General features: G+C 40.7%; 1 protein-coding gene across 2 annotated transcripts in view; it reads left to right on the top strand.

Annotated features, from left to right (window-relative positions):
• The window catches only part of UBXN2B (UBX domain protein 2B), a 28,769-nt gene extending 1,727 nt beyond the window's left edge, over positions 1-27,042 (top strand). The window contains exons 2-9 of one of the 2 annotated variants that reach the window (XR_007458515.1): positions 3,243-3,346; positions 9,015-9,165; positions 11,943-12,026; positions 12,821-12,930; positions 16,267-16,404; positions 21,542-21,703; positions 22,664-23,709; positions 25,984-27,042. Coding sequence is in view for 1 of the 2 variants with exons in the window: in XM_049633383.1 (XP_049489340.1) it covers positions 3,243-3,346; positions 9,015-9,165; positions 11,943-12,026; positions 12,821-12,930; positions 16,267-16,404; positions 21,542-21,703; positions 22,664-22,826 (912 nt within the window). In the remaining variant the exon portion in view is untranslated. Of the gene's footprint in view, positions 1-3,242; positions 3,347-9,014; positions 9,166-11,942; positions 12,027-12,820; positions 12,931-16,266; positions 16,405-21,541; positions 21,704-22,663 lie in introns of both variants that reach the window. The other variant, XM_049633383.1, reaches the window with a different exon arrangement.
• Positions 27,043-27,971: the final 929 nt, after the last annotated feature.

The raw sequence follows: 27,971 nt of genomic DNA, 5'->3' as shown, positions 1-27,971 counted from the left end.
TTTTTTTTTTTTTTTTTTTTTTTTTTTTTTATTTTTGGGACAGAGAGAGACAGAGCATGAACGGGGGAGGGGCAGAGAGAGAGGGAGACACAGAATCGGAAACAGGCTCCAGGCTCCGAGCCATCAGCCCAGCGCCCGACGCGGGGCTCGAACTCACGGACGGCGAGATCGTGACGTGGCTGAAGTCGGACGCTTAACCGACTGCGCCACCCAGGCGCCCCGGTTCCTTTTTCTTTAAAGGAGGAGAATACTATACCTTTAACTGGTTAGCCCATTCTAATACTATTAAAGTGAAAACCCTGTAACTTAATATCCTGTCTCTCACTTCAGGCCATTTCTTCTTTTCATGTGAAAAATGAGAAAAGTTTGGTTAATGATTGCCTGATACTTGGCAGATTACAGACCTAATGCAGTGGATTTGATATGATTGATGGTTACAGATGTTTTGGTGAATGTCACTGGAGAATGCCGACGTCTCCACCATCAGTTAGAGGATAGGGATTTTTTGTTCTTATCTACTTTCTGCTAGGTTGGTAGGTGGATAACTAATATCTTATGAACGTGATTTGGATATTAAATACATTAAGTGTTGATAATGTTTCCTTTAGAATTTAATAAGCATCTGAAAAACTTGCAAATAAACCTGAAAACAACCAAAGTGATGATGTACGAAGAAATAGACTAGGTTTAAAAGAATGATGTTCTTCTCCCCAATGAGTTTCTTTAATATCAATTATTGTTTTATTGCCTCGTTATTGTTTAATCTAGCTCTGCTTTCTTAAGTGTACTTTTCAGCAGATACTTCTTTCTGGAAAGCTCGTTCTAAGAGTCACAATATTGTAGAGGAAAAGAGTAATGTATTACTAATTGGAACACGCAAAAGATACCCCTAAGTACGTATATGTTAGCTGCCAGGCAGTGTAGGGTTTGTTGGCATCTAAATCAGAAGAGATTTCCTCATTTAGCACAGGAGGAAACCTGGACGGCTGTCCCCCAGAAAGCCTCCCGGCACTGTGAGCCTCTGACTTACAAACCGCAGAAATCTCCTCTGGATAACAAACCAAGAGCAGATCTTAGCTCCCTTCCTGTACCCCCAAAGTGGGAAACATTCAGTGGGAAGGCTTAGGATGGGATTGTTAGTGACAATACTAACCCTAAAAACCTCAGTGTTCGTAAGTTTCTGAACATTTTCATAGACTTTTCTCTCTTCTGGTTCCCCTCAATCAATCCACACGCACATGGGTTTAACACTTGGTTAACATATTTAATTGTATGCTTCTGTCCCAGTCTTCCTCCAGAATCATATCAAAAGAAAAAGGTTTCTGTTCTCAGAGCTGTGTGTCCCTATAGATTGGAGTCGGGGGTGATTAGAGATCACTTCAGTACTTACGAGAGTTAGGACGGGTTGGGGGAAATAGTGGAGTTCTGTAAGTGGGCAAAAGAATAAGAACGTCTGGTCCTGTGTTACAGTTGCCACAAGTATCCTAATCCTGATGGCTATCAGTATTCCGTATCATTGGTTCTCAATTTAGTGCGTGTCAGAATCATCTAGAAGGCTTGATACAGCACAGATTGCAGGCTCCTCCCCCCACCCCAAGAGTTTTTCACTCACTGGGTCAGGGTGGGGCCGGAGTATGTGCATTTTCAAAGCTTCCCCGGTAATGGTGATGTTGTTCTTCTGTATAAAAACTATACCTTCTGGCAGTTGTCACTCTAAGGCTGAGAATTCCAGGAGTTTTCATCTTTTGCTGTCTACTTGATTATTCTCATTCTCAGTTACTTTTCCTTCAGGTTTCGCGTCATGCTCTTCACATTTTAAATTCTGGAGAAAAGATGATCAGTGCTTATGTGCTTTATTCCCTCTGTGCAATTGAAATAGCTTCATAATCTCATTGTTTAGCCCGTGGAACTTTCCGTCCTGATGATTCACATGCTTCGTTACTTCATAATGCACACATTCTCATCTCTTTATTTGACGGATATTTTGTTGTTGTTCTGTTGGTTCTGACCAGTACCTTAGTTTATTCTGATCCGTTTAATAATCATTTCCTTTTCTGGTGTGCTGTCTTTTGCTATGTCAACTAATATAAATTAAATCTCTTTGTAACATTTACGAATGAACTTACACCATATGATGCTGCAGGGACATCATGAGTCCCAGCATTCATTCCCTCTAAGTATCATTTTTGGTTACTTTCTTCCCAAAAGATTTTCCAGAGATGATCATGCCTATTCGGGGGACATTAAGGGAAATTTTTGAATTGTTCAAGTTGTCAGAAGTGGCAACAAAATAACTTAATGCTGAAATTTTATGAATAACTTTTTAAAATTCCAATTTCAGGAACTATGTTGGATTTTTCTTTCCATTTTGAAGGTACCCAGCCATGTATCTATAACGCATTATTTGGTAATACTGTTTTCTAAAAGTTATATAAACCATACGTACAGTTTATTATCTTATATTTTTAAAAGTTCGTTTGTGTAAACTTGATGAAATTCAGATGTCTGTTAAAGTTTTAAATAGAATAATTTTGAAATTATTTTATGTGCTTGGATTTTGAAAACTTAAACAGCTAAATGAAATAATTTTTATCAGAGCAGACTGACATGAGTGTAAAACATCTTCAAGTATTTTTTTTTAATTATAGGAAAATTATACACCCAACTTTGAAAATATTATCAAATGCAGTTTTTGAAACAGGTGAATAGTTAATTAAAAACAATTAAGCAGTTATTGTAACTTTAATTTATTCTAGTATATGTGGCATTTTGATTAGTTTTATCAAGTGAGAGATACTTTGGTTTTATTTTGGAAGGAGGTCATCTGAAGCAGCAGCCTTTATTTTTCATTAAAACTTTTACAACTCAGGGGCAGCTGGGTGGCTCACTCAGTTAAGCGACCCACTCTTGATTTCAGCTCAGGTCATGATCTCACGGTTCCTGGGATCAAGCCCCAAATGGGGCTCTGCGCTGACAGTGCAAAGCCTGCTTGGGATTCCCTCTTTCTCTCTCTTTCTCTCTCTTTTTGTGTCCCTCCCTTGATCGCTCGCGCGCTCTCTCTCTCTCTCTCTCTCTCTCTCTGTGTCTCTCTCTCTCTCTGTGTCTCTCTCTCAAAAATAAATAAATAAACTTAAAAAAAATTTATGGCTCAATCACAAGTTAATATTCTACTCTTCATTTCTACTTGTCTGTAAGAGTTCATTCCTAGGGTTATACTTCATAACAAATCTGTTGTTTTATAGTTGGCCTTGGCGGAATTATATGAAGATGAAGTGAAATGCAAATCTTCCAAATCTGATAGACCTAACGCTGCAGTCTTTAAAAGCCCGCGAACACCACCTCAGAGGTAAGTTTTGTTCTGTTTTTGTCTTGTTTTGGTTTTAAACATTGCATGTGTTTTTAGTTCACCAATCCTCTTATTTTAAATGGCCTTGGGAATTTTTTCTGAAACTATGATTTCTAAAGTACATATTATTTAGGTAGTATTCCTAGAACAATAGTAGAAGGCTAAAACATACTTATGGAAAAATTGTCTTAAAGTCCTGATACTTTGGTAGACATCATAAAGAAATACACACCGAATAGTATTTTTGTTGGACACTGCGGTCCTTTTTGAGTCATAGGACACACTGAGGATATGACAAAAGCTATAGCCCATCTCCCCACAAAAGAGCATTTACGCACAATTTTATTAATTGTTTTTAAGGATTTGTGTTTCTGAAAACCCACTCATGGAGTCCCTATATGCCTTCTATCCTCCATTTAAGAACCTAGAACTTCAGGAACCTGTCTGTGCTTTCACGGATGATGACCCATCGAATAAGTGATCTCTTAGACAGTATTTGCTATTGTTAAACCCCTGAACTAGAAGGAGAACCACTAGATTTAAGAGATGAGAGCCAGGTACACTTCATTACCATGAGTTTTCCTGTTTCTAGCAATGTTTTCATTAATGTCTTTTTAATACTGCGAATTTCATCACCGTGGAGAAACTTGGTATTTTTCCATTATATCTCATTCACAGAAAGTCTGTCATTTTACCAGAAATTTAAGACTTCACTAGAAATTATCCTTTCTTTTTTGTTTGTCACTACTCCACATCCTTTTTTCTGTAGGGGAGATAAAAATGATGTACCCTTTTTGGACATGAATGAGAAGAAAGAAAATTTGTCCCCAAACTTTTTATTTTATGAATTTTCAAACCCATAGGTAATCACAAGATTAGTACAATGAATGTATGCTGTATATGCTTTCCCTATATTCCCCGGTTGTTAACATGTTACAGCATTACATCTGTAAAAACACTCTGTTACTCAACTACTTGGAAGCAAATTGCAGCCATCATAACGTTTCATTAGACACTTCAATAGACTATCCACTAAGAAGAGGCACAAACACCTTTATCACCTGGTAATGTATCACAGCTGAGAACATGAACAGTAATTTCCTGAAATCCTGTAATGTCTAGTCCGTAAATATCTCTTCAAGCCCTTTTTGGATTTAGGATCTAACCAATGGCCATGCCATCCACTTGATTGTGCCGGTTTTGAATCTGAATCCAGAGCATTCTCCTCATCTGTTCGCTGTTTGCTCTTAGCTCAGCTGTATAATCCAAAATTCATTACATTGACATTCAAGGTCATTGTGTCTTCGCCATTAGATTCTTGTTAAACATATTTGTCAAGGATACTAGTAAGTGATACTGCCTACCCTGTATTATATCACATCAGGAGCCATATGTAATTTCAGATTTTCTCACTGTTGGTGATATGTTCACTTGACAAAGGGGCCGATCACCACATCATTCCATTGTAAGATACGATTTTTCTTTTGTACATCGGCAGCTTGGTATCTTGGCACTGTTTGAATATCCTGTCCTTTTCATTTTTGACACGTATGTGTGTGTGTACATATATATGTAAAATATATATACAATATATTTTAACTTCTTGACTTACACATTCTCCAAAGTTTTGAAAATACTTAAAATATTTATGTACCAAAGTTTTATTCATTAACTGTTTGACCATTGTTTCGCCAATTTGAGCGTATTTTGAACAACTTAATTTGTTTACGATACAACAAAATAGTTGACTACTTATAATAAGGTTAGTGTATTAATGTTTTCCTTGCTATTCAAATATAATCATTAAGTTGTTGTTTTTTTTAATTTTTTTAACACTTATTTTTGAGAGACAGAGCATGAGCAGGGGAGGGGCAGAGAGAGAGGGAGACACAGAATCTGAAAACGGGCTCCAGACTCTGAACTGTCAGCACAGAGCTGGACACCGGACTTGAACTCATGGACCCTGAGATCATGACCTGAGCGGAAGTCGGATGCTTAACCGACTAAGCCACCCGAGCGCCCCAAGATTTTTTTTTTAATGTTTATTTATTTTTGAGAGAGCACAAGCAGGGTAGGGGCTGAGAGTGGGAGGCAGTGGTTCCAAACAGGCTCCAGGCTGGACAGCAGCGAGCCTGATGTGGAGCTCGAACTGTGAGATCATGACCTGAGCAGAAGTCAGATGCAAAACCAGTTGAGCTACCCAGGCACCTGGATCTTTAAGATATTTTAATGAATGTTTTTTTTCTCTTTTGTTTTGTCCTGTCTGAAGCAGTGTTGCCATTAATAGTTGCAATTTGATAATGCCATTTTGAAGAACTTTGTGCCTCAGATTTGATCTCTGGAAATATTTACATACCCAAAAGGAGGAGCTGCCCTAAAAGATATTGACTGAGGCTTAAGCTGTGTTTAGTCTGCTTAGAATACAATGAAGCAAGTTATTGGCGATCTTTTTTTTTTTTTTTTTTAACTCAGTATGCTATTTTCTAATACTAAGTATATAATTCTTTTGATTCCATCCTCCACATTGACATATACTCAGTTTCATTGCATTTCTGCTGCTTTATTTGGTACAGAAGACCTGCTTATTTTCATGGTTCACTTTCTTGGGCAGTATTGCATATCAAATTATTTCTCTGCTCATTGTCATTTTTAAATCCAGTATATTTTCACTGTCTGGAACTCTGCACATAATGTGGTCTATGTTTGTAATTTAGGAGAGGAGGGATAGAATCTACAGAACTCAGAAGATAGCCTGACACCAGCTTTAACATATTCATCTGCAAAAGTTGACATCTAACAGAACCTAAAAACAGTGTGCCTCCTTGTTCACACTGAACGACTATGAAATTGGACTTATTCAAAAATTTGAGAACTTAAAAAAAAAAAGTTCTTTTGCGTCATCAGGCAGTTTTATTTTGAGAATTAAATGAGATAAGTGTTTAAGATGACTAGCACAGTGTTGGAACCTAGCTGGACCTTAAAAGATTATTAGGATACAGGTACCACAAAAGACAAGGGACAGGGTTCCTAAACAAATGGGCACAGAGGAGAAAATGATACGTATGATGAGGGGGATCCGAATAGGAGCCAGCAGAACTTTAGTAGACCAGCTGCAGATAAGGTTGGCTAGCTAGAGTGCTGGCAGGGTGTGCTTCCTGGCCGTGTGACCTGTGCATTCACACAGAGCCCCATGCTGCGAAAGGCCCCGTGCTGGGGTTAGTGTTGTGCCCTTGCATATTGAAATTCCTAACAAATTTTGAGCAGAGAGACTCCTTTTCATTTGGCACTGAGCCCCGCAAATTACATAGCCAGTCCTGGATAGAGCCACATTATGGGCAGACAGCCTTGAATGCCAAAGGGGCTTGCTTGTACTTGTGTCGAAGACAATGGAAAGCCAGCGTATGTTTTTTAATGTAAATTTCATGCTAAAAACTGTAACACAGTGAGAAAAGCTTTGTTTCTAGAGACAGATACACCTCAGTTCTAATTTTTTTTCCTCTCTGTTTTAATAAGGTTTTGCCAATGGACAAGTTTTTGAAACTCCCTAAGCTTTAGTTTTCTCTGTAAATCAGAGATAATACCACTGTTACGAGGATTAAATGAGCACATAGTTACTCCTTGATAAGTGTTAGCTATTGTTATATATTTTAGAAAAATAGGACTGGCGGTACAGTGTAAAATTAATAGTAATGGGGAGAACAAGATAAGGAGAGAAATTAAGAAGAAAACAATGACGGTAATCTAAGAAATGTGGCAATAAAAATTTGGACTCAAGTGGCGTCAGTGGAATGGAGGAGAAAGAGTAAAATCAGCGTGGGATACTTCCAAAGAATTTACTGTAGAAACATGGTAACGTGGGATATAGGGAGCAACTGAGTAGGAAAGAGACCTACAGGCTGCACAGGAAAAAAATGTGACTGTTCCTGAGAAGATTTGTGTGGGGAATACAGGTTTAGTTTTGGTTTTGGAGAGATGAATTCGATTCAGTAGGTGCTTTTAAGTTCAGCCCTGGACCCCGTCAGGCACAGGAGGCTAAAAACATATTTGAGAATCGCCTGTAGAAGAGGTCGTTACCTAGGGAAGTGCACAAATGTTTTGGTGACCAGAAGAGTTTACGTTTGAGGACAAGAGTCAAGGATATAGGCATACTTAATTATGAAAGAGGAGAAACGGATGGATTGTGACCTAAATATAAAAGGAAATATAAATAGGAAAAGAACATATAATAAGAAAAATAAAATAAGACTTCCGGAAGAAAGTGGGATATCTCCGTGACCTTCAGGTAGGCAAAGGTTTCTTAAACAGGAACGAAAATCATTAACCATAAAGGAACTAGTAAATCCTTTCCCATGTCACATTTTTCCCGTAAGGTCTTTGTAACCAGGACTGAGATGAAATATATAGTCGTGCTTTCCAGAATAGAGACATGGGAAGGAGCTACAACAGGAAATAGCTGCAACAGGCAGCTTTTCTTTTTGTTTTCCTTTCCTCCTTCCTCTTCCTTTCCTTCCGCACAGCTGCCTCAAATCCTCTGCTACCCACCTTGTACCACCACTCGCCTTAAGAGCCAGCTATGGCATCGTTCGGCCTTGCCTGATCTACTGGGCCCTCTGAGGATAAGGTTGGCCCCTAAGGCTTCCATTGTCTGCTGCTCTGGGCAGACTCACCTCTGTGCTTGCCTAGTGCCCTAGCAGGATGGGGTCCAGCCCACCGCACCCCTGTCCTCAGCAATCATGAGCTGGTCTTGTGTTCACAGGGTTCTGACGGTGCCCACCTGTTCTCCAGGTGGATTTTTCCTTCGCTTACAGTGAATTAAGAGCCATTCTGCCATTCTGTCTTTTCTGTCCCGTTTTCCATATACTAATTTTGCAGAAAGTCTTATAGAAAGGCTATTCTTAGCCTCCAGTATTGATGTAATTTCCCCTCTTTGTTTTGTGAGTCAGTTCAGGACAGATTTAGAACTGAACATATGAGCTTTGTTATCTTATTCTGGGTGTCTCCATGTTGATATTTCGCTGGTTATATTTTCTGATACTCTTGACTGAAAAAAAATCTTGAGAGATAAAATAGATAAAATCTTATGTAAAACATGATGTGAATTTTATGTTCCCTAGGACCATTGTGAAGTTGGAGTCAGACTAGAAATTAGTCACTATGTATGTAGCTAATACACTGGAAAAATTGTGGTCTACATTATGTACCTTTGATACAGGGAATTACAATTTTTGAGTCCAAAAGTCTCTGAGGAATAAATTCCCTGTGTGGGAGTAGGTCCCTTCACTAAGTAGGTCCCTACTGAATGTGGATTCGTCAGGGGAAGAGACTTAATTCTGATTGTCAACACTGCTTTGCCCACCACACCAAGAGTGCCCACGTTGTGCGAGAGATGTGTTTGCTAAGCACTTACAGAAAGGGGATGGAAGAAATGACAAGCCAGTTCTCGTGTGGGATGTGAATTTGACTGCCACAAACCCCATCAGGAGAAAGTGTATGAACCATTTACTATTTCATTCCTTAATCCCATTTTTCAAATTAAGTATTTCCACAGAAGTCATAGAAATGGTTCTTCTTGAACAAAGGTCATATCCTAAGACTCTGTAGCTTTTTACTTCAAAGGAGTTTTATGTTTGTATTCTGAGTTTTTCTTCATGAACTTTAATGTCGAAAGGTTCTATTCAAGTGAACGTGAATACAGTGGCTTACATATAGTTCAACCTTCAACTGGGAAGATTGTGAGTGAACTTTTCAAAGAGGCAAGAGAACATGGGGCTGTCCCTCTGAATGAAGCCACAAGAGCTTCAGGTGATAACAAATCTAAGGTAAGTGCTAAACTTAAAACTGAAACACACTGTTTATATATTCGATCTCACCTATAGGTTTTTATCTTATTTGGAAGCATTGTTTTCTGACTACATGTTTCTGTTTTAAAAAAATTTTTTTTTTTAACGTTTATTTATTTTTGAGACAGAGAGAGACAGAGCATGAACGGGGGAGGGGCAGAGAGAGAGGGAGACACAGAATCGGAAGCAGGCTCCAGGCTCTGAGCCGTCAGCCCAGAGCCCGACGCGGGGTTCGAACTCACACCGCGAGATCGTGACCTGAGCTGAAGTCGGACGCCTAACCGACTGAGCCACCCAGGCGCCCCTACATGTTTCTGTTTTAAACATTTGCTCTATTGTTATAAGATTATAATCCATTAATGATTGAAAGTCACAGCAAGTTTTTACGTTTCTGTGAAACTTGCCTGTTTACCCTTCCTTAAAAAATAATTATAGATTCACATGAATATGCAAAAAGAACACAGAGAGGTTCTATGTGCCTTTCACCCAGTTTCCTCCAGTGGTTATATCTTACATAATTGTAGTACAGAATCAAAGCCAAGATCCGACGCTGGTACCATGTCCATATATAGTTCTGTGTCGTTTTCTCACATGTGTAGATTTGTGTAATTGTCAGCCCAGTCAAGGTAGCGCTCTGTCATCACGAGGATCTCCCTCATGGCGGACCCCGCCGTGCTCACACCCTCTTCCCATCCCTAACCTCTTGCCACCTAACCCTGTTCTCCACCTCCGTAACGTCGTAACGTTGAGAACGTTATACGAGTGGGATGATACAGTAATAGTATGTGACCTTTCGGGATTAGCTTTCCTTCACTCCGCTCCATGCCCTGGAGATCATCGGAGTTACTGAGTGTCTCAGTACCTTGTTCTCCTGAGTCCAGAGTAGCACTTCATGGTATCGATGTGCCACAGTCGGTCGAACCTTTTGCTTACTGAGGGACGTTTGAGGTGTTTCCAGTTGGGGACAATTACAGATAAAGCTGCTGTGAGCAGTCGTGTCCACATTCTCGTGTGGATGTCAGTTTTCCTTTCTGTGGGATGAATGCCCAGGAGTCCAGTTGCTGGGTCATAAGGGAAGCGTATGTTTAGTTTCTTAGAAACTGCCGAACTCTTCGCAGTGAATGGCAGATCCAGTTTCGCCATTCTTGCCAGCATTTGGTATTGTCGCTATTTCAAATTTTAGCCATTGTGATAAGTGTGTGGTTATAACTCATTGTCGTTTTCGTTGGCACTTTCCTAACGGCCAGCGATGTCAGTTTGCGTTCTCCTGATGGCTAGTGATGTGGAGCATCTTTTCATGTGTTTATTTGCCATTATCTTTACTCTCCCCACTGCAAAATGACTTTGGCCTCTTTTCAAATTGGATTGTTTGTTACTGTTGAGTTTTGAAAGTTCTTTAGAGATTTCAATAGGTATGAGTCCTTTGTCAAATATATGCATTGCAAATATACATATATGTTTATATATTTACATACATATGTATATGTATTTACATGTATATGTATACTTATACGTACTTATATACATTTATAAACCTATATGCGTATATATATCCATACATGTGTGTGTATATGTATATGTGTGTATATATATGTATTTGAAGAAAGACTAAGAAAACATAAGCTGGGCAGGGGCAGAAGAGAGAGGGAAAATCCCAAGCAGGCTCCTTGCTGCCAGCACAGAGCCCCATGCGGTGCTCAAACTCATGACACCATGAGATCATGTCCTGAACTGAAATCGAATTGGACACCTGACTGAGCCACCCAGGTGCCCCTGGATCGCAGATATTTTCTTCCAGATGGTAGTCGGGTCTTTTCATCCTCTTATCAGGGCTTGTCACAGAACAGAAGTTTTTAGTTTTGACAAAGTCCAATGTATCTTTTTCTTTTTATGGATTATTTAGTCTGTAGAAAAGAAAGGAATGTGATCATTAAAAGCGTATTTATGATATGGAAAGTGATTAAAAGGAATGGTATTTTTACTTCATAAGCCTTCCTCCCTGAAAAATAGAAGACCTTGTGATCAGTGTAATAAAACAAAAAGTACAATCATAGTTGACTGCAACAGTTAAATAAAAGCAGCTTATAAAATAAATATGCAGCCTTTCTTCAGAGTAATTTATACCCATTTATAAAATCCTTCCTTAACTCTGTGAAACTGTTATTTACTTTGTGAAATATGATTTAAACATAATTTTTATGATAAAACATAAAATACTAATGGTGGCTTTTAAAAATCTGTTTATACTTGAAATTAGATATTTCAGTATGTAAAAACATTAACAAAACTTTTTTTTAATGTTTATTATTTGAGAAAGAGATAGAGAGCAAGCAGGGGAGGGGCAGAGAGAGAGGGAGACACAGAATCCAAAACAGGCTCCAGGCTCTGAGCTGCCGGCACAGAGCCCGACACGGGGCTGAACCCACAGGCGGCGAGATCATGACCTGAGCCGAAGTCGGCCGCCCAACCGACTGAGCCACCCAGGCGCCCCTGTAAATGCATTTTTTAAATTTAAAATTGGTCTAAATTATTTCAACTCAAGTCACTAATGTTTTTAGGGAAGAAACATAGTATCTTACTTGAGTATACTTCTCTGTAACATAAGAGCTTCATTTAGATAAAAATTTTTCCTCGAAAGTGTAAACCAGTTGGGCTAATTATAACTAATCTAGTTTTGAAATATGTATCATACATTATCATAACGTTTTTCACTATAAACCTTAGTGAATTTTTCGCTCATTTGCGGTGTATTTTAGTCATTTACAGGTGGAGGATATAGATTGGGCAATTCCTTTTGTAAGCGGTCTGAATACATCTATGGAGAAAACCAACTGCAAGATGTAGGTACAGTAGCCAAAATGAAAAATTGTAGATATTTGCCTCTAGTTCCTGCTGTTTTAAATTTAAGGGTTGATAATGTAATCTCTTTTCTGTTATTTTTTGGAACATGGATTTTAAAAGGATCGATGTGAAAGCTTTTAGTCTCAAATTTTATATTTTGTATCTCCATTATGCCTTGTACTTAGATTGTAAATATTTTCTATACGTTGAAAGAACGTATGATTCACTATCAAAATGAGCTTTACGTACATACAATAATAATTACCCTTAGTGGTAGACTGTCAGAATATAGAAATAGCTGAGTTGTAAACGGTCATTCTTTGTTTTTGCCTTTTAAAATTTGGAGTTACAATTTCATTTAAACATGTATAGTTTAGCCTTGGAGGGTCATTGGAAATTCTCTCTTGCCCCTTGACATAACTGTTTAAGCCCTGTAGCAGACAAGAGTATGGGCACAGATGAATGAGAAGGGTGGGTGTGGAGTGACAGCTGTATGCTCTCAATCCTTTCATTTTCTCAGTGACCCAGAATAATTGTACTTCAAGGCCAGGGTCTAGCTGTGGGACCTTTGGTATTTCAGCCATTGTTGATTTGTTAAGCTACATACAAATCTGCCTGGCAAACACATGCTTTCATTTATGTCTTTATTTTAACTGTGAATAAAAAATAATAACTCCCATGTTTTAAATAAAGTGGGTGGCTTAATATGTTGTGAAATATCACATTGGAAGCTTAAGATTGTTCAGTAAGATGGATTCTTATATGCCTTTGTCTTTTTTCCTATGCTCAAAAGGTTCAGATTTTGCTTAAACTGTGGAGCAATGGTTTCAGTTTAGATGATGGAGAACTGAGACCTTATCACGACCCACCAAATGCTCAATTTCTGGAGTCTGTTAAAAAAGGGTAAGATGTATTGTGTTCTGTTTGTCACTTAGGGCGGGACTTTTTCACGATACTGGGATGTATTATGTAAGTGGTTGCTGAGGGAAGGGTATCTTTAAATATCTAAAGGGTATATTGCTATCTGTAAGTCTCTGGTCCTTAACTTGGTGGGGAGGGACAGTAGACATTGGCCCCTTCCAAAATCTGATCAAGCTATGGTCCCAGTTCCAGGAAGAAACCTCTTAATGTAATAAGTCAGTGCATTGATTAGCATGTAGCTGTCCATCCACTAAGCCACTCTCCTGCTTACCATTAACAGGATGACTCTCATTGTATGTGTACCTGAAATTCAGCAACTTATATTAAAATTTTTAAGGTGACATTACTGCTGGCAGAAGATTTCAAAAGGTTAGTTGGAGTAGTGGTTCGTGAAAGTAAACCATCTATACGATGCTCTGACCCATCTAACGAACATCATAGCTCACCAGCCCTCCTTGCTAAAGCATGAGGAATCAGGTGATTTTGCTATGATTATGAAAGCTTTTCTGCATCAATGTGATCGTTCCTAAGTAGAAACACAACTAAAACAGAGAAGGTTGGTGAGTAAGTGGGAGATTTAAGTAGCAGGGAAGGGGCTGGAGTAGGAGCTTATGCTCCATCCAGGAACTGAAGCTGGAGCTTTTCCAAGCGATGTAAATATGTCCAAGGAGAGTGGCTGAAGTGGAGTAGAGGTGAAACTCATTGGCGTTGAGAACCTCTATTTTTAGAACACTAATCAGCATGAATTTTGAATTTGAATTCTACAGAGATAATGTTTGGATACCAAAAAGTGCTGTAGACGATATGCTGACGTCCTTGAGAAAGGTGGGGAAGCTGTCCTAGAAGGCAGTATGTGGCGAGGGTAAATACGAGGAAATAATAGTTTAAGACAGTGCTGTGGACCAGGAGACCTGCAGTCACTGGGAAGAGCTGGGAGCAGCTGGTTAGGGAAAGTGAAGATCTGCTAAGGGAAAATCAACATTGCTATTGAAATTGATGCTTGTTTCAAGATGGCGGAAGACAAGACCATGCTGATGTTGGATGTCCTATAATGTAGACCAAAACTCATTTATTCTTAAATGAAAATAATCCACAAACTTTATGGACTAATATTCAAGCAGTCATGGTATCCTAAAAGAGTTTTTTTTAGGAGTTTTAATTTGAAGTAAAATTATGATCAAGAACAGTTTTTAAAAAGACTCCTTGAAAACAGTGATTTGATGTCAGATAGTAGTTGGCAACTGTAGAATCACTGTCCTCTTTTTATGACAAATATTTTGTGCCACCACCTTCACTGTCCTCAAAGAAGAACTCGCAGACGACATAATCGCCCCTGCATATTATTTCCCCAAAAAATGATCTAAAATTTACTTTAAATGTATTGAAATAAAGGAAAATAATTTATCATAAAATTGTACATATTTTAATTTATAACTGCTTCATCTGACCACACCAGAAGACAAAATACTAGTAGTCAGATAATTCGCACCTATGTGCAGTCTTACACCTCTCAAAGAAAATGTGACAAACATAAACGCGGAATGATGAGGTGTGTGAGTTTGGCAACATAATTACCATCAGTGGCGTTGAAGCCAGGGACTTGGTAAAGCTCCAAGCAAACCAAAGTGCAGTCTTCTCTGTTTATATGATACACATATTCCTGAAATTTTCGAAGTATATTAATACAATGCTCCCCACCCCCCAAAATGTGTCTTGCTTTTTTCTAAGACAGACCCAAAGCCTGAAGTTCTAGACTCAGACGTTACAGACAGTGTTGTCATCCATGTGAGTCTCAGGCAGGGCATTCAGTGATTCTGTGGAACCCGAGACAAGACTTGATTCGGCAAACTGAATCCCTGTGGCAGACCATCTCATACCTGGGTCCCGACCCTGAACGGCAGCACTCGCGAATCACTCGACAGTCAAAGACACCTATCGATTTTTAAACTTCAGCTTCTTCCAGAGAGTTTAGAAGTAAATATCTATATTAACTCTTATGTCCTCACAGGAATTTGCTAGCGTTTATTTAAGGATAAATTGCCATCTTACAGTTTGGCTTTCTAAATGTTAGAAGCACTCCAGGATCACTGATGACAAAAAGTCCCTGTATTGAGAACCACTAAGGAATAATGTGATACAGCTTTTTTACAGATTCTGATTCCGGTACCGTTATCATACAGTGTTACATGCATTTCAGGTGTACGATGTAACGATCCAACAATTCCCACGTCACCCAGTGCTCAGCACAAGTACAGTCCTTAGCCTCCTCACCTGTTTCACCCATACCCCACCAGCTCCCCTCTGATAACCATCCGTGTGTTCTCTGTAGCTAACCGTCTGTTTCTTGGTTTATCTCTCACTTTTCCTTTGGTTGTTTGTTTTGTTTCTTAAATTCTACATATGAGTGAAGTCCTAATGGTATTTGTCTTTGAGTATTTCACTTAGCGTAATACTCTGGCTTCTTCCTCATCATCGGGAACGGCAAGACTTCATTCTTTTTTTTTTTTTTTTTTTTTTTTTGGCTGACTAATATTCCATTGGGTATATATAGCACATCTTTATCCATTCATCAGTCAGTGGACACTTGGGCTACTTCCGTGTTTTGGCTACTGTAAATAATGCTGCTATAAATATAGGGGTGGGTGTATCCTTTAGAATTGGTGTTCTTATATTCTTTGCATAAATACCCAGTAGTGCAGTTGCTGGGTCACAGGGTAGTTCTATTTTTAATGTTTTGAGGAGCCTCCATACTGTTTTCCAGAGCGGGCGCACCAGTTTGCATTCCCACCAGCAGTGCAAGAGAGTTCCCTTTTTGCCACATCCTGGCCAACACCTATTGTTTCTTGTGTTTTTTTATTTGAGCCATTCTGACAGGTGTGAGGTGAAATACCTCATTGTGAAAGAATTGGAAGATGACACAAAGAACTGGGAAGACCTTCCAGGCTCATGGATTGAAAGAGCAAATACTGTTAAAATGCCTGTACTACCCAAAGCAAACCATACATTTAACACAATCCCTGTTAAAATACCAACAGTATTATTCACAGAACCAGAGCAAGCAATCCTGAAATGTAAATGGAACCACAAAAGACCCCGAATAGCCAAAGCAATTTTGAAATAGAAAAGCAAAGCTGGAGGCATCATAATGTGAGGCAGCTTGAAGAAGAAAAGATCTACAGGGACTAATCCATCATCGTGGGAATTTCTGTATTATAACTGTTTCCCAGAGTAGCTCACAACTTGATTATAATCATGTCAACGGTGTAGATTAGGTTTTTTTTTTTTAAGTGAACTAAAACCTTTTTCCTTTTTTAAAAGAGAGATTCCCCTGGAGCTTCAGCGGCTGGTTCACGGTGGCCACGTGAATTTGGATATGGAGGACCGCCGGGATCAAGAATACATAAAACCTAGACTGAGGTTCAAGGCTTTCAGTGGAGAAGGACAAAAACTTGGAAGGTAAAATCCTAAAATGAGAAAAATACTTGTCTTTGTCCAGCACGAGTTTTCTTTGAGAATAACAAAAGCAAAATAACCTAGAAAGTAAAAACTAAAACATGAACCGCGAAGGCCTTGCCGGTAGAATTACATATGCAAATCTAGTGATAATATTGGTAGCTCATACTTAGATAGCAGTCACCACATCCCTGGCCCAGGAAACACTTTAAAATACATGAAGTCACTTAATCTTCACGACTCTTGGATATAGATCCTGTGATGACTTCATCTGCTGCCGTGGCAGTCTGCCCAAGGCGACGGGTCTGGGAAGTGGTTGCTCTGTGGGATTCAGACCCCACACTCTGGCGCGAGCTGGTGCTTTTGACCCCTGTGCGGTCCTGCCTCTCTCTGATTACACGGGCGCACAAGGGGAGATCGTAAAGGGTTGTTGATTAGATGAGACAGTCGGCATCTTAGGTCTCAGCTGTGAGCTTGCCTGTCCGCCATAAGGCACTGCTAAGCTCTCGCAGCAGGAGCTGTGTGCTGAGGTTGGTTTGTGTTCAGCACATTTAAAGCCACCAAACCCTTTCTTCAAGTTAGGGAAACCCAGCACGGAAAACATTTCACACGACCTGAGCTTGGACTGCAGAAGGAAGGCATTGCTCTGGAGATGTTTCTAAAGAGCCCCTAGGACTTTGGCGAATACAGTTCAGAAACCAATGTGCGTGGCATCATGTGTGTGTGAGCGGACTCCTTTATGACAGCCGTGGCTTAAGAGAATTTTCAGAAATCTTGCGAACTTTGTTGGTAAAAGTTACCCTGTCTTTGTCCACGTATTACGAGTGACACGTAAAATAGTAACACGGGCCTTGTTTCCATCATAGCCTTTTCAGTGCGTCCTTTGTTCCTTTCCACGTGATTCCTTCCCATCCAGGTTCTTTTCCCTTGCCTCGTGCACACTGGTTCGCTATTCCCCCTCGCGTTTCTCAAAATAGGGAAGAATTCACGTCAGTTCTTTACGCTCATCTCTCATACCTCGAGTCTCCCTTTCTGTATCCTTTTCTCCTGACAGACACTGACTTCTGAGACGGGTAGGGAATACAGGGACATGTGTGGCCCCGGCTTTTCTTAGGACCCAAAGCCTTCAGTGCCCACTCACAGATCTGTTTGGAAATTTTCTCCCTTATCTCTCCTTACCACTAACACGGGTCAGCTTTCTCCTGACGGTTTTCTTCCTCTCTTTTGATTTTATAACTATGACCTCCAGATGTAGCACTCCTCATTTCTGAATGTTTAGTCAGATTATGATTTTTAATTTAGAACACAGGTAAAATGCCCAGCCATCTCTCTGCTTTGTACATAGTCTTTCTTTTTTATTTAAATTTATGACCAAGAATTAATGTTACAATGCACACCTTGGTTAGTGGAACAGTAAATCTAGAACTGAAAATGAAGAAGGTAGCATAAAGGGAAGATAGCTGAGACGAGCCAGTGATTACAATCGACAGTTTCAACTCATAAAAATAAGGGTGTTATCTCATTGTTGTATCTTACAAAGACCGGTCTTTCTTCTCATAAGGCAATTAGCTAGAGAACATGACCCCCCCAAAGAAAGGAGGTAATGATGACAAAATATATGACAAAAAATACCTGACAAAATGACAAAAATAAGTGGTGAGAATGCTGTGTCGTTAATCATTAGCCATATTGGTCAGGGTTTCCGAGTGTAGAAAACAGAATCCACTTGCTAGCTTAAAAAGGGGCTTCTGACAGAACCCTGGATAGTTTATAGAATTTCTGGAAATAGCAAATCAAGCTTTCCTGGAAGAAACAAACGCAACAGAGAACTTTCTAGAGTAAAGACTTCCTGTGTCCCCCTCAGCTGCTCAGTGCCCATGGAAGCTAGGGACCAGACACTGGAACATTCTGTCATGGCTGCTGTAGAAGAATCAAATGCCTCCAAGACCTGGGGGACCAGAAGAGCTGCAAAACGTTGGCCTCGTAGTGCTTACGTTCACCATGCAAGCGTGTATCTCGCTTGGCAGAAGGGTGGGATTATATAAAATTCTCGCTGCAAGGGCGTCTGAGAAATGTAGTCTTCAGAATTTTCAGCTTCTGTGTAGGAAACGACACTAGGAGATTAACATGGTGGTGTGAGCCTCTCGGATGCACATGAATCGAAATGTAGAGTAGTAGAGTATATGTTACGTTCTCAGAAAGTGAAGAACTACCTAGGACATTTTAGAAGGCTTTACGTTAAGAAGTCTGTTAAAATATAAAGGTTCTCTAACAGTTCACCTTTACAGATTCAGAAAGCAACTTTCTAAAATGGCTCATTTCCTAAGAATTCCAGATAACGACTGAACAGAAATCACAAAACAGAGGCAAACAAAACAGAAATGGAAATAAGTCCATTGTTTTCCATAGCCGTCAGTCGAATTGCAGACAGAACGTTACACAAGATAGGGATGCCTGGGAGCCTCGGTCGGTGGAGCTACCGATTCTTGATTTCAGCTCAGGTCGGGATCCCACGGTTGTGAGTTCAAGCCCCGTGTCGGGCTCCGTGCTGACAACACGGATCCTGCTTTGGATTCTCTCTCCCTCTTTCTCTCTTAAAATAAATAAACTTAAAAATACATATAATATAAGAACATTACACAGGTGGAAGCTAACTTAATTTTTTACTGTGATATGACAAATAATTATGAGGAAAACCTAAATGCAATAAAAATATTACCTAGTTCCTTCATGTAGTATCATAGGAGCAAGCAGATCATAGGTTTGAAGCTACAAATGTACAGTGGCAGAATAAACTGTATTCCTGCATAAAAATTAGCTTAGTGAGCTGGAGTAGAACCCAACAAGCCCCAGGAAATCACAGAATCATTTCTGATAAGCAGGGCTAGTAAGTAGACCGTCGCTGTAGGTTTGTGAGCTTGTGTGTATGATGATGCAAATCATGATTTGAAGCAAATCTCTCTGCTTAAGAACAGTGGCTGCCTGTTCTCATACTGTGCAGTGCAAAAGAACCCACCTGCCACTCACCTGTTCTGAGTTTTGACTTCATCTCGACCCCTGGGCCCTTAAGGGCTCTCTCCTCTAAAATCTAACAATCCTTCCCTTCCTGCCTTTTCTTCCTTTTCTTATCTCAGCAATTCTGCAGCCCCTTGCCTTGCTGTGCAGCCTGTGGATTTGTCTGCCCCTGTGCAGCCCAGTACTGTTGGGGATGTTCGCACCCCCATGCCAGGCGCCCCCATGCCGGACGGGCAAGCTGCCCTCTCCCACTCTCAGAGGGCTCATCCCAAATGTTTCCTGCCCTCGGCAGACTTTTTTTGCTTCCAGCTTCCCTGAGAAAACGGAGCCTGACCGGAATTAACTTTCTTAATATATTCCTCTTAGCCTCCAAGTTCAGGAAATCCATCCTTACTGCCCTCTCTTAAGTTAGAAGATGCTTCTCTACCTGACCAAGAGACTCACTCTCCTTCCGGACAACCTCCGTCCTTTCCTCCAGTTTGCCTGGAGAGTTTGTTTTATCGATTAACTTCCCTCTTTCTCTTCATTTTCTTTTTAACGTAATACTTGAAACATACAAACATTGTATCAAAAATGTCATTCTATTGTGATCAGTTGAATGATAAGGAGAATGTTTTAATAAGTAATAAAAAGGTATAACTTTGAAGGCTAAATATTAAAGTTGCCACAACTTTTTAAAATGTGTTTTTATACCTTACTAACCAGCTTACTCAGCTAACTATCTTTCGTGGCTTTGAAAATGTCTTTCAATCTCTGTGACTCTGTTTTTTTCCTATAAAGTGATATGGTTGGCCTAAACCTTCTTGTAAATCCATTCCTGTTCTCAAATGTTATTCCACATAAATTCATTTTGACGTACACACATCTTATAAAGAAATGCATTGAACAGCTTTCCTTACCTAGTTTCCCCACCTGGTACTTTCTTTTCATATTTTGAGAAGAAGCTTATCTGGTCAGAATCTGTTTTAAAAAAAAATTCTTTTAACCTGTTTTATTTTTGAGAAACGGAGAGACAGAGTGAGAGCGGCGGGGGTGGGGGGGGGGGGGGGGGGGGAGGCAAGGGGAGGAAGGACAGAGAGAGAAGGAGACACAGAATCAGAAATAGACTCCGGGCTCTGAGCTGTCAGCACAGTGCTGGACGCCAGGCTCGAACCCATGAACCGTGAGATCATGACCTGAGCTGAAGTCAGACGCCCAACCGAGTGAGCCACCCAGGCACCCCGGTCAGAATCTGTTTTTTTGGTTTTTATGTATGTATGTATTTATTTATTTATTATTTTTGAATGTTTTAATTTATTTTTGAGGGAGAGAGAGACAGAGTGCAAGCTGTGGAGGGGCAGAGAGAGAGGGAGACACAGAACCCGAAGCAGGCTCCAGGCTCCGAGCTGTCAGCACGGAGCCCGACGTGGGTCTTGAACCCACGAAGAAGTGTGAGATCATGACCTGAGTCGAAGTCGGACGCTTAACTGACTGAGCCACCCAAGCGCCCCCAGAATCTATTTTAAACAGAAAGCATTAAAGTACAGAAACAGCATCCCAAGCCGACTCTGTGCTGACACAGGGCTCGATCCCACAAGCCGTGAGATCATGACCTGAGCTGAAATCAAGAGTTGGACGCTCAGCCAGCTGAGCCACCCAGGCGCCCCACAGAGTTAAGCTGTTGAAAGAGATTGGATAAACCATAAATTAGATGGGGCGCCTGGGTGGCGCAGTCGGTTAAGCGTCTGACTTCAGCCAGGTCACGATCTCGCGGTCCGTGAGTTCGAGCCCCGCGTCAGGCTCTGGGCTGATGGCTCGGAGCCTGGAGCCTGTTTCCAATTCTGTGTCTCCCTCTCTCTCTGCCCCTCCCCCGTTCATGCTCTGTCTCTCTCTGTCCCAAAAATAAATAAAAAACGTTGAAAAAAAAAAAAAATAGAATCCTAGGATACACAATAATTTTAGTATAATGAAAGAAGTTGGAGGAATTATGGGAGACCCAAAGGAAGCCGTACTCTTGCTGGTCCAGATCCCAGGCGGGAAAACTTGAGAGTCAGCTGTGGATGTCAGTCATTATTCCACTGTCTTCACTGTTGCACGTCTTACGTATTCAGACTTGTGTTCTAATTCTTCAATTCTTCCTTCTCAGCCTTACACCTGAAATAGTCAGTACCCCTTCGTCTCCTGAAGAGGAGGATAAGTCCATACTTAATGCCGTTGTTCTCATTGATGATTCAGTGCCAACGACAAAAATTCAGATCAGATTAGCAGATGGGAGTCGTTTGATACAAAGATTCAATAGTACACACAGGTGAGCTCGATCGCAGTTTTACACGTGGTTCCTCATCCAAATAAAACTATGCGACGTGAGCAGAGGAATAGGAAATTCATTAGATACACTTTTTAAGTATGTTTTTGACAGAAGGAAAATAAAAGGGTCATAGCTGTGTGAAAGGTCAGTGTTAGAACATCCTCTGTGAACTGCTCACAGACTAATGCAAATTCAGGTATCTCTCCAGAATAAAATTGTTAAAAGTTGCAGTTTTGCACTGTTGCTAAAACCATGTAAGTGGGATCAAATTTGGTTTAATATAGTATATATAGTAAAACTTTATTTGGACTTTACTCATTTAAAAATTATAATTCTGATTGGAGTTAACTTTCTACTTAGCAGATTCTTCATAATATAAATTTGTGGTGTAGATAAAGTATAATTGTGCTGTTGACCAGCACTGTCAATAAACTTTTCAATGTCATTTTAACATTCATTTGTACTTTTGTTGTACTCATTAAGGTACCATTTTTATTTGTTCATTGATTCCCTCTAAGGGATGTATTTGTAATCTTAGTTGAGTTACCAGGGATATGTGAAAGTCATTTTTTAAAATGATCCTTATGACTTACACCTTTGGTGGTTATAAACTCATCTTGACCCAGGCCACTCAAAGTACCTTTTTCTGGGCCGTCTGCTGCTAAGATATTTTATACTCTGAAAAAAGTGTTAATAACATTGTTGACATTTATTTTATGTATAAAACACCTAAAGATTATCTCTGTTTACAGTTAAAGGAAGTATTAGCTACACTCAGAGTGAATGCTCATGTTTTATCTATAGTCCAAGATAAATCCATCCATTGAAATAATGTACGTTTTTAAAAGCTACAACACATTTAAATAAGGGTTAGGACTTATCATCGTCTAATTTTAGCTAAAAGCTTACATTAAAATAAAACTTTTAATATCACAAATCATTTTTGTCTTATTTCTTCAGGATCCTGGATGTCCGGGACTTTATTATACAGTCCCGTCCTGAATTTGCAACTCTTGACTTTATTCTTGTGACTTCATTTCCAAACAAAGAGCTAACAGATGAAAGCCTGACACTACAAGAAGCAGATATTCTTAACACTGTGATACTCCAGCAGCTAAAATAACATTGCTCCTACCCATGCAATAGCATGTAGGAAAGATAATGTGCCATAATAATAAGGAAAATGCGTAGAGCATTAAGAAAACAAACTATTTTTATTATTTATACAGATAAATTTTGGTTTTATTCTCATTCTGTCTTCCAGCCTTAGAATAGATGAATTTGGACGAGGAATAGATTTTTGAGAGAAATATGTTTGAGGTTTTAGTTGCAGGGCTGGCTTATGTTGATAGCCTGTAAATGTCCAGGCAAACCAATTTGTTACATGCTCTGTGTTAATGTAACAACATTTGTTTGCAGAGAAAATGAACAAAATCCCATTTTGATAAATGCGTTTGGTAAAATTTGCACTAAAGTTGCTGCATTGAGCAACAGCCATCAAGAAATCTTGTGATCAAATAGTTTGAAATTTTTTCTGTGTCATGTACTGAAAAGTATCTGTGTTCTGATTTTGAAATACGTTGATCGTATAATTATTCCTCCTATTAAGATTGTACGCATCCTTTTTACTGATTTAGCTATATTACTGTGTCAAAAAATACAGTTTGGCCTTGTATTTTACAGAACTATGACCATCATAAACCAGAAGCAAAGACATAAAGGCCAGCAGTTCTTGAGAAGATCTGTTAAAGAGCACTTTAGAGTAATTACAATCCCTCCCAGAGCCTGTCTTGATCGCATTCATTTATTTATTCAACACATTTTTCTAGGGGACCCACTATATATACTGAACACTGTTCTAAGTGTTCAACCCAGAATGTATTCTACTCCAGGGCACAACGAGTGTACAAATTCAGAAATGTAAATTCCGTCAGCCAGACTGGATCTAAAGAACTACCAGCATAAATATTTGCATTTCTGCCAAAGCCAGCTGCTTCCCGAATGAGGTAGGCTACATCAGGAATGATAGAAAAGCTTTTTCTTCTTCCCAGATACCATTTCATCTTTGGTCACCACTCCTGGTTCGTTTTCTGTGGCTGCTGTAACAAATGACTACAGACTTAGTGGCTTCAAATAGCACAAATTTGTGATCTTGTAATTCTGTAGGTTGGATGTCCACCACGGGTCTCACTGGCTAAAATAAGGCATTGACAAGGCTGTGTTCCTTTTGAGAGGCTCCAAAGGAGAACCTTTTCCTTATGTTTCCGGCTTCTAGAAGCCACCTGCCTTCCTTGGCCTATGGCCCCCTTTTTACATCTTCAGAGCCAGGAATACTGCCTCTCTGACCCTTCTCTGTCGTTAATTACACCTCGTTAACAACAACGGGAAGGGTTCTCTGCTTTTAAGGACTCATGTGATTGGATTGGGCCCACCAGATAATTCCGGATTATCTCCCCCTTTGTAAGGTCTGTGGTAACCTTAGCCGCATCTTTAAAAAGTCCCTTTTCCCACACGAAGTGGCACATCACAGCTTCCCTCTGGAGGCTCCAGGGGCTCCAGGGGCGAGTCTGTTCTCTGCCTCCTCTGAGGCTGCTGGCATCCCTCACTCTGGCTGCGTCCCGCCAATGCCTGCTTCTGTCCTTAGTCCTTTACTACCGACTTTACTTCTCCTCTTTCCCTCTTACAAGGACCCTTGTGACTACCTTTGGTTTACCTAGCATAATTACCAGAAAAGTCTCATCTCGAGTTGCTTAACTTAACCACCTCTGCAAAAATCCTTCTCCCACGTAAGGTAACACATTTATAGGTACGGTGATGGGAACAGGGACGTTTTGGGGGCCATTCTGACTACCACAGCCCACTCCTGCTTCAAGGATCCATATGCATCCCACAGAAAGTCACCCCATCCAAAGATGCTCGAAAGTGTCAGCCCATTCCAGCATCGACTTAGACTGCAAAGCCTTACCTGGATCCCACCGGTTCAGAAGTCCCACGCCTCATTTAAAATCCTCTAAATCAAGTGTGAGTGAGGGTCTGGGCATGATTCCTGGGACGCAGTCCTCTCCACCTGTGTACCTGTGAGCCTAGAAAAACAGTTATCTGCTCCCAAATAGAATGGTGGGACAGGCAGACAATAGGGTTTATAGGCATCATTCCTGTTCAGACAGACAAACGAGAAAAAGAGCCACCCATGCCAAGCAACTTAGAAGTGAGCCATGCGCACGCCATCAGGTCTCAAATCCCGGGTACAGCCTTCTGTGGCCCACAGCACCATCTAGGCTCGTGGTATCCTCGCAGAGCCGTCTTTCCTTTCTTGTGAAAGGTGGCACCTGAGCAGTTTCATCGGCTTGTTTCTTACCTGTGGAATTGTGGGAAGTCTGACCGTCTTTCACTTCGTACCATCCCCATCCATTTCAACGTAAGAGAGCAGTAGCTGCCGGTATAACATCCGAAGAAACTTGGGGATCTTGCGTGCGTGTTACGAGGGTTCGGTCCAGTAGACCGGAGGCCCCTGCACAGAGCATTCCTAGCTGATCGCGTCTCCCTTTGTGGCTTTTTGTGAGAAGGCCGAGAGGATCCATGAGTCACACCCTTAATCTCTTCAAAGAACCTATAGTGTGACAAAAAAAATTCAGGCCTTCCTCAGGTATTAGCAGAAAGGTTCCATAGCTGCACCCTCCTCTCTTTCCCCTGGGCAGGCTTTCCCAACAGGGAATCTCTTAAGGTCCTTTGTCATTTCGGTAGACTGAGAATCTGCAAGTCATTGTTGAGTCCTGTTTTCTTTAACAGGTATTTCCTCAATTTATCTGGCTCCTCTCACCTCTCACTGTAACTGGCAAGAAGAAAGCAGGCCGCATCTGGCCCACTCTGCTCGGAAATCTCTTCAACCAAACAAATGTCTTCGGTGCATCCCTTACAACTAATGCTTTCCACACAGCTGCTGACCCCATGTTGCTAAGCTTTTTGCCACTCTGGAACCAGAATCTTTTCCTTCGGTTTCCAACAGCATGTTCCTCATCTCCTAGGAGCCCTCACTGGCAGCACCTTTAATGCCCTTATTTCCTCTAACAGTCTGTTTATGACGGTTTACGTAATCTCCATGGCAGTTTGGGTGTTCTCTGCCCTGCCCTTTACCTCCTTCCTGCCCTCATGAGCGTTAACATGCGTAGATCCGCTCGCTGGCGGCACTCGGGGCCATCTTGCCTCTTTCTGTCGTGCTCCTGAAAGCTCTTCCAGCCTCTACCCGCTGCCCGATTGCCAAGCTGCGTCCTCATTTCTAGGTATTTGTTCCAGCGGCGCCCCGTTTCCAGGTGTCTGGGAAAGCACTATGCCTACTCACTGCCACGTGACGTGAATGCGCCAATAGGAGACCTGGGATCCACCTGCCTCGGGTGCTCTGGTCGTTTTCAGGGAGGTGAACTGACCCGTGGCAGAGGTCTTCCCCCTGGCAGGGCTGGCAGAAGTTCCACGGAGAGAAGTGTTATCTCACCTCCACGGAGAAGCTCGTTCTCAGTGTCACGAGGCGGAGTGACGTCATTCCTGAGTCTTCTCCGAGCGAAGGAAGCCATGCTCCTCTCCACTGACTGCTAACCGCTTGGAGGGTCTGGGAACGGATGGCAGGCTAAAACGCTTACCAGGAACGAGCTATGGTGTCACAGGAGCAAAATCGTCTTCCTTAGGAAGTCATCTGTTGGAACAAATGGACATTTTATACTAAAGGGCGTTGCCATGTTTTGGATTCACAAAACCCTGTAAAATTGTTTGAAATGCTATTCCTGTAGTTCCTTTTTATCGCGTAGGTCGCGTGCCTGTAGACGCACGTACAAAAGCCACTGCCATCTTTATATATGATAGTCTTGGACAATGTAGAAGTTAGGAGGGAGAACTGGGCATTCAGAACAACGCTTTCACATGTACTACGTGGCGTTTTGCTGCATTAGAGTCGTTTCCCCGAATTCTTTTTACTACTGGAGTCGCCATAACCTGTAAGATCTATCATCACCCCCCAAAAAGATGCCATTACATCGAGCTGTTAGACAACCACGTGTGAGGGCAGTTGGTTTGCATGACATATGTAATCAAAGAGTTTAAGTGTCCGCTTTACCAATAAAGAATGTTTTCACTGAAAGTCATTGAAAATCCTTTTCAAAATCTCCTTGATTTGCAGGTTTATTTGAGTGACATAGATTAAAGCATGAATAGCCTTGCCTGTGCTTTAATTTCCTGTAGTGTACCTTCTTGATTGACAGAGAAGAACTGAATTGTAGCTACGGTATCTCAATTTCCCGTTACCGTTGTTGTTTTTATTCCATCAAAATAAAGGTGCGAAATTTTCTGTATGATTTTGTATAAGTCTGTATAATTCTCTGTATTAATTTTAAGTATCTTTTAACTCCAAAGAAGTGATTTATAAAAGGAGCCCCAATGCACATGTGTAACTGTGTGTGTGTGTGTGCGCACATGCACGAGCGTAGCACCCAAAAATTAATGGTTAGTATAGATAGCAACATAATCATGTTTAAGGCAACGCCTTTTCCTGCTTTGACCTTCGTGATGGAAGATTGTTTAAAATGAGCACGTGTCGTTTTATGCCTTCACAGTTGCTTTTTGGTTCATATTTCCCATCTCTGCAGAGTGCACCTTTCCACGTACCTTGTAGAACATTGTTAATTATACGGCGTGTCAGGCCGGAGTTTCCACGTTTAACATCTTTCCCGTTATGTTCATTTTTGTCTGTGTGGGAAAGGCTTGTTTCTTCTAATGTTAGCAGATTTTGTCATTTTTGTCCTAGGATTGGGAATGGTAAACGTGTAATTTTTAGTGTCCCATCAGAATCTGTGTTGATTAAAAAGTAGCAACTACAAATACTGGAAATACTCAGAACATCAGTAGGCTTGAACGTGAATGCATGAACATAGTTGAATCCGAGTGGAGGTCTTGCTCCCAGCAGCCTGGACTTTTTAGGCAGGTCTGGGCTTCTGAGCGTAGAAGGTAGTAGGGTAGAGTAGCACCTTATAGGAAGAAATGTTCATCTTCAGCGTGGATTTAACAGTCCCTGACATGAAGTGATAATTTTTATTAACATAGTAAAATTACATGCAAATAAATGGTTTAGATACACATATCATAAAATATATGATAACATGAAGGCTGGGTCTTTTTTCCCCCTTGAAAACACACTGTAGGGGCGCCTGGGTGGCTCAGTCGGTTAAGCGTCCGACTTCGGCTCAGGTCGTGATCTCGCGGTCCGTGAGTTCAAGCCCCGCTT

Source organism: Panthera uncia, chromosome F2 (genome assembly GCF_023721935.1).
Source record: "Panthera uncia isolate 11264 chromosome F2, Puncia_PCG_1.0, whole genome shotgun sequence".
Lineage (NCBI taxonomy): Eukaryota > Metazoa > Chordata > Mammalia > Carnivora > Felidae > Panthera > Panthera uncia.
Note: the sequence above shows the minus strand (reverse complement) of the source record. Positions and strands in the feature narration are given on the sequence as shown.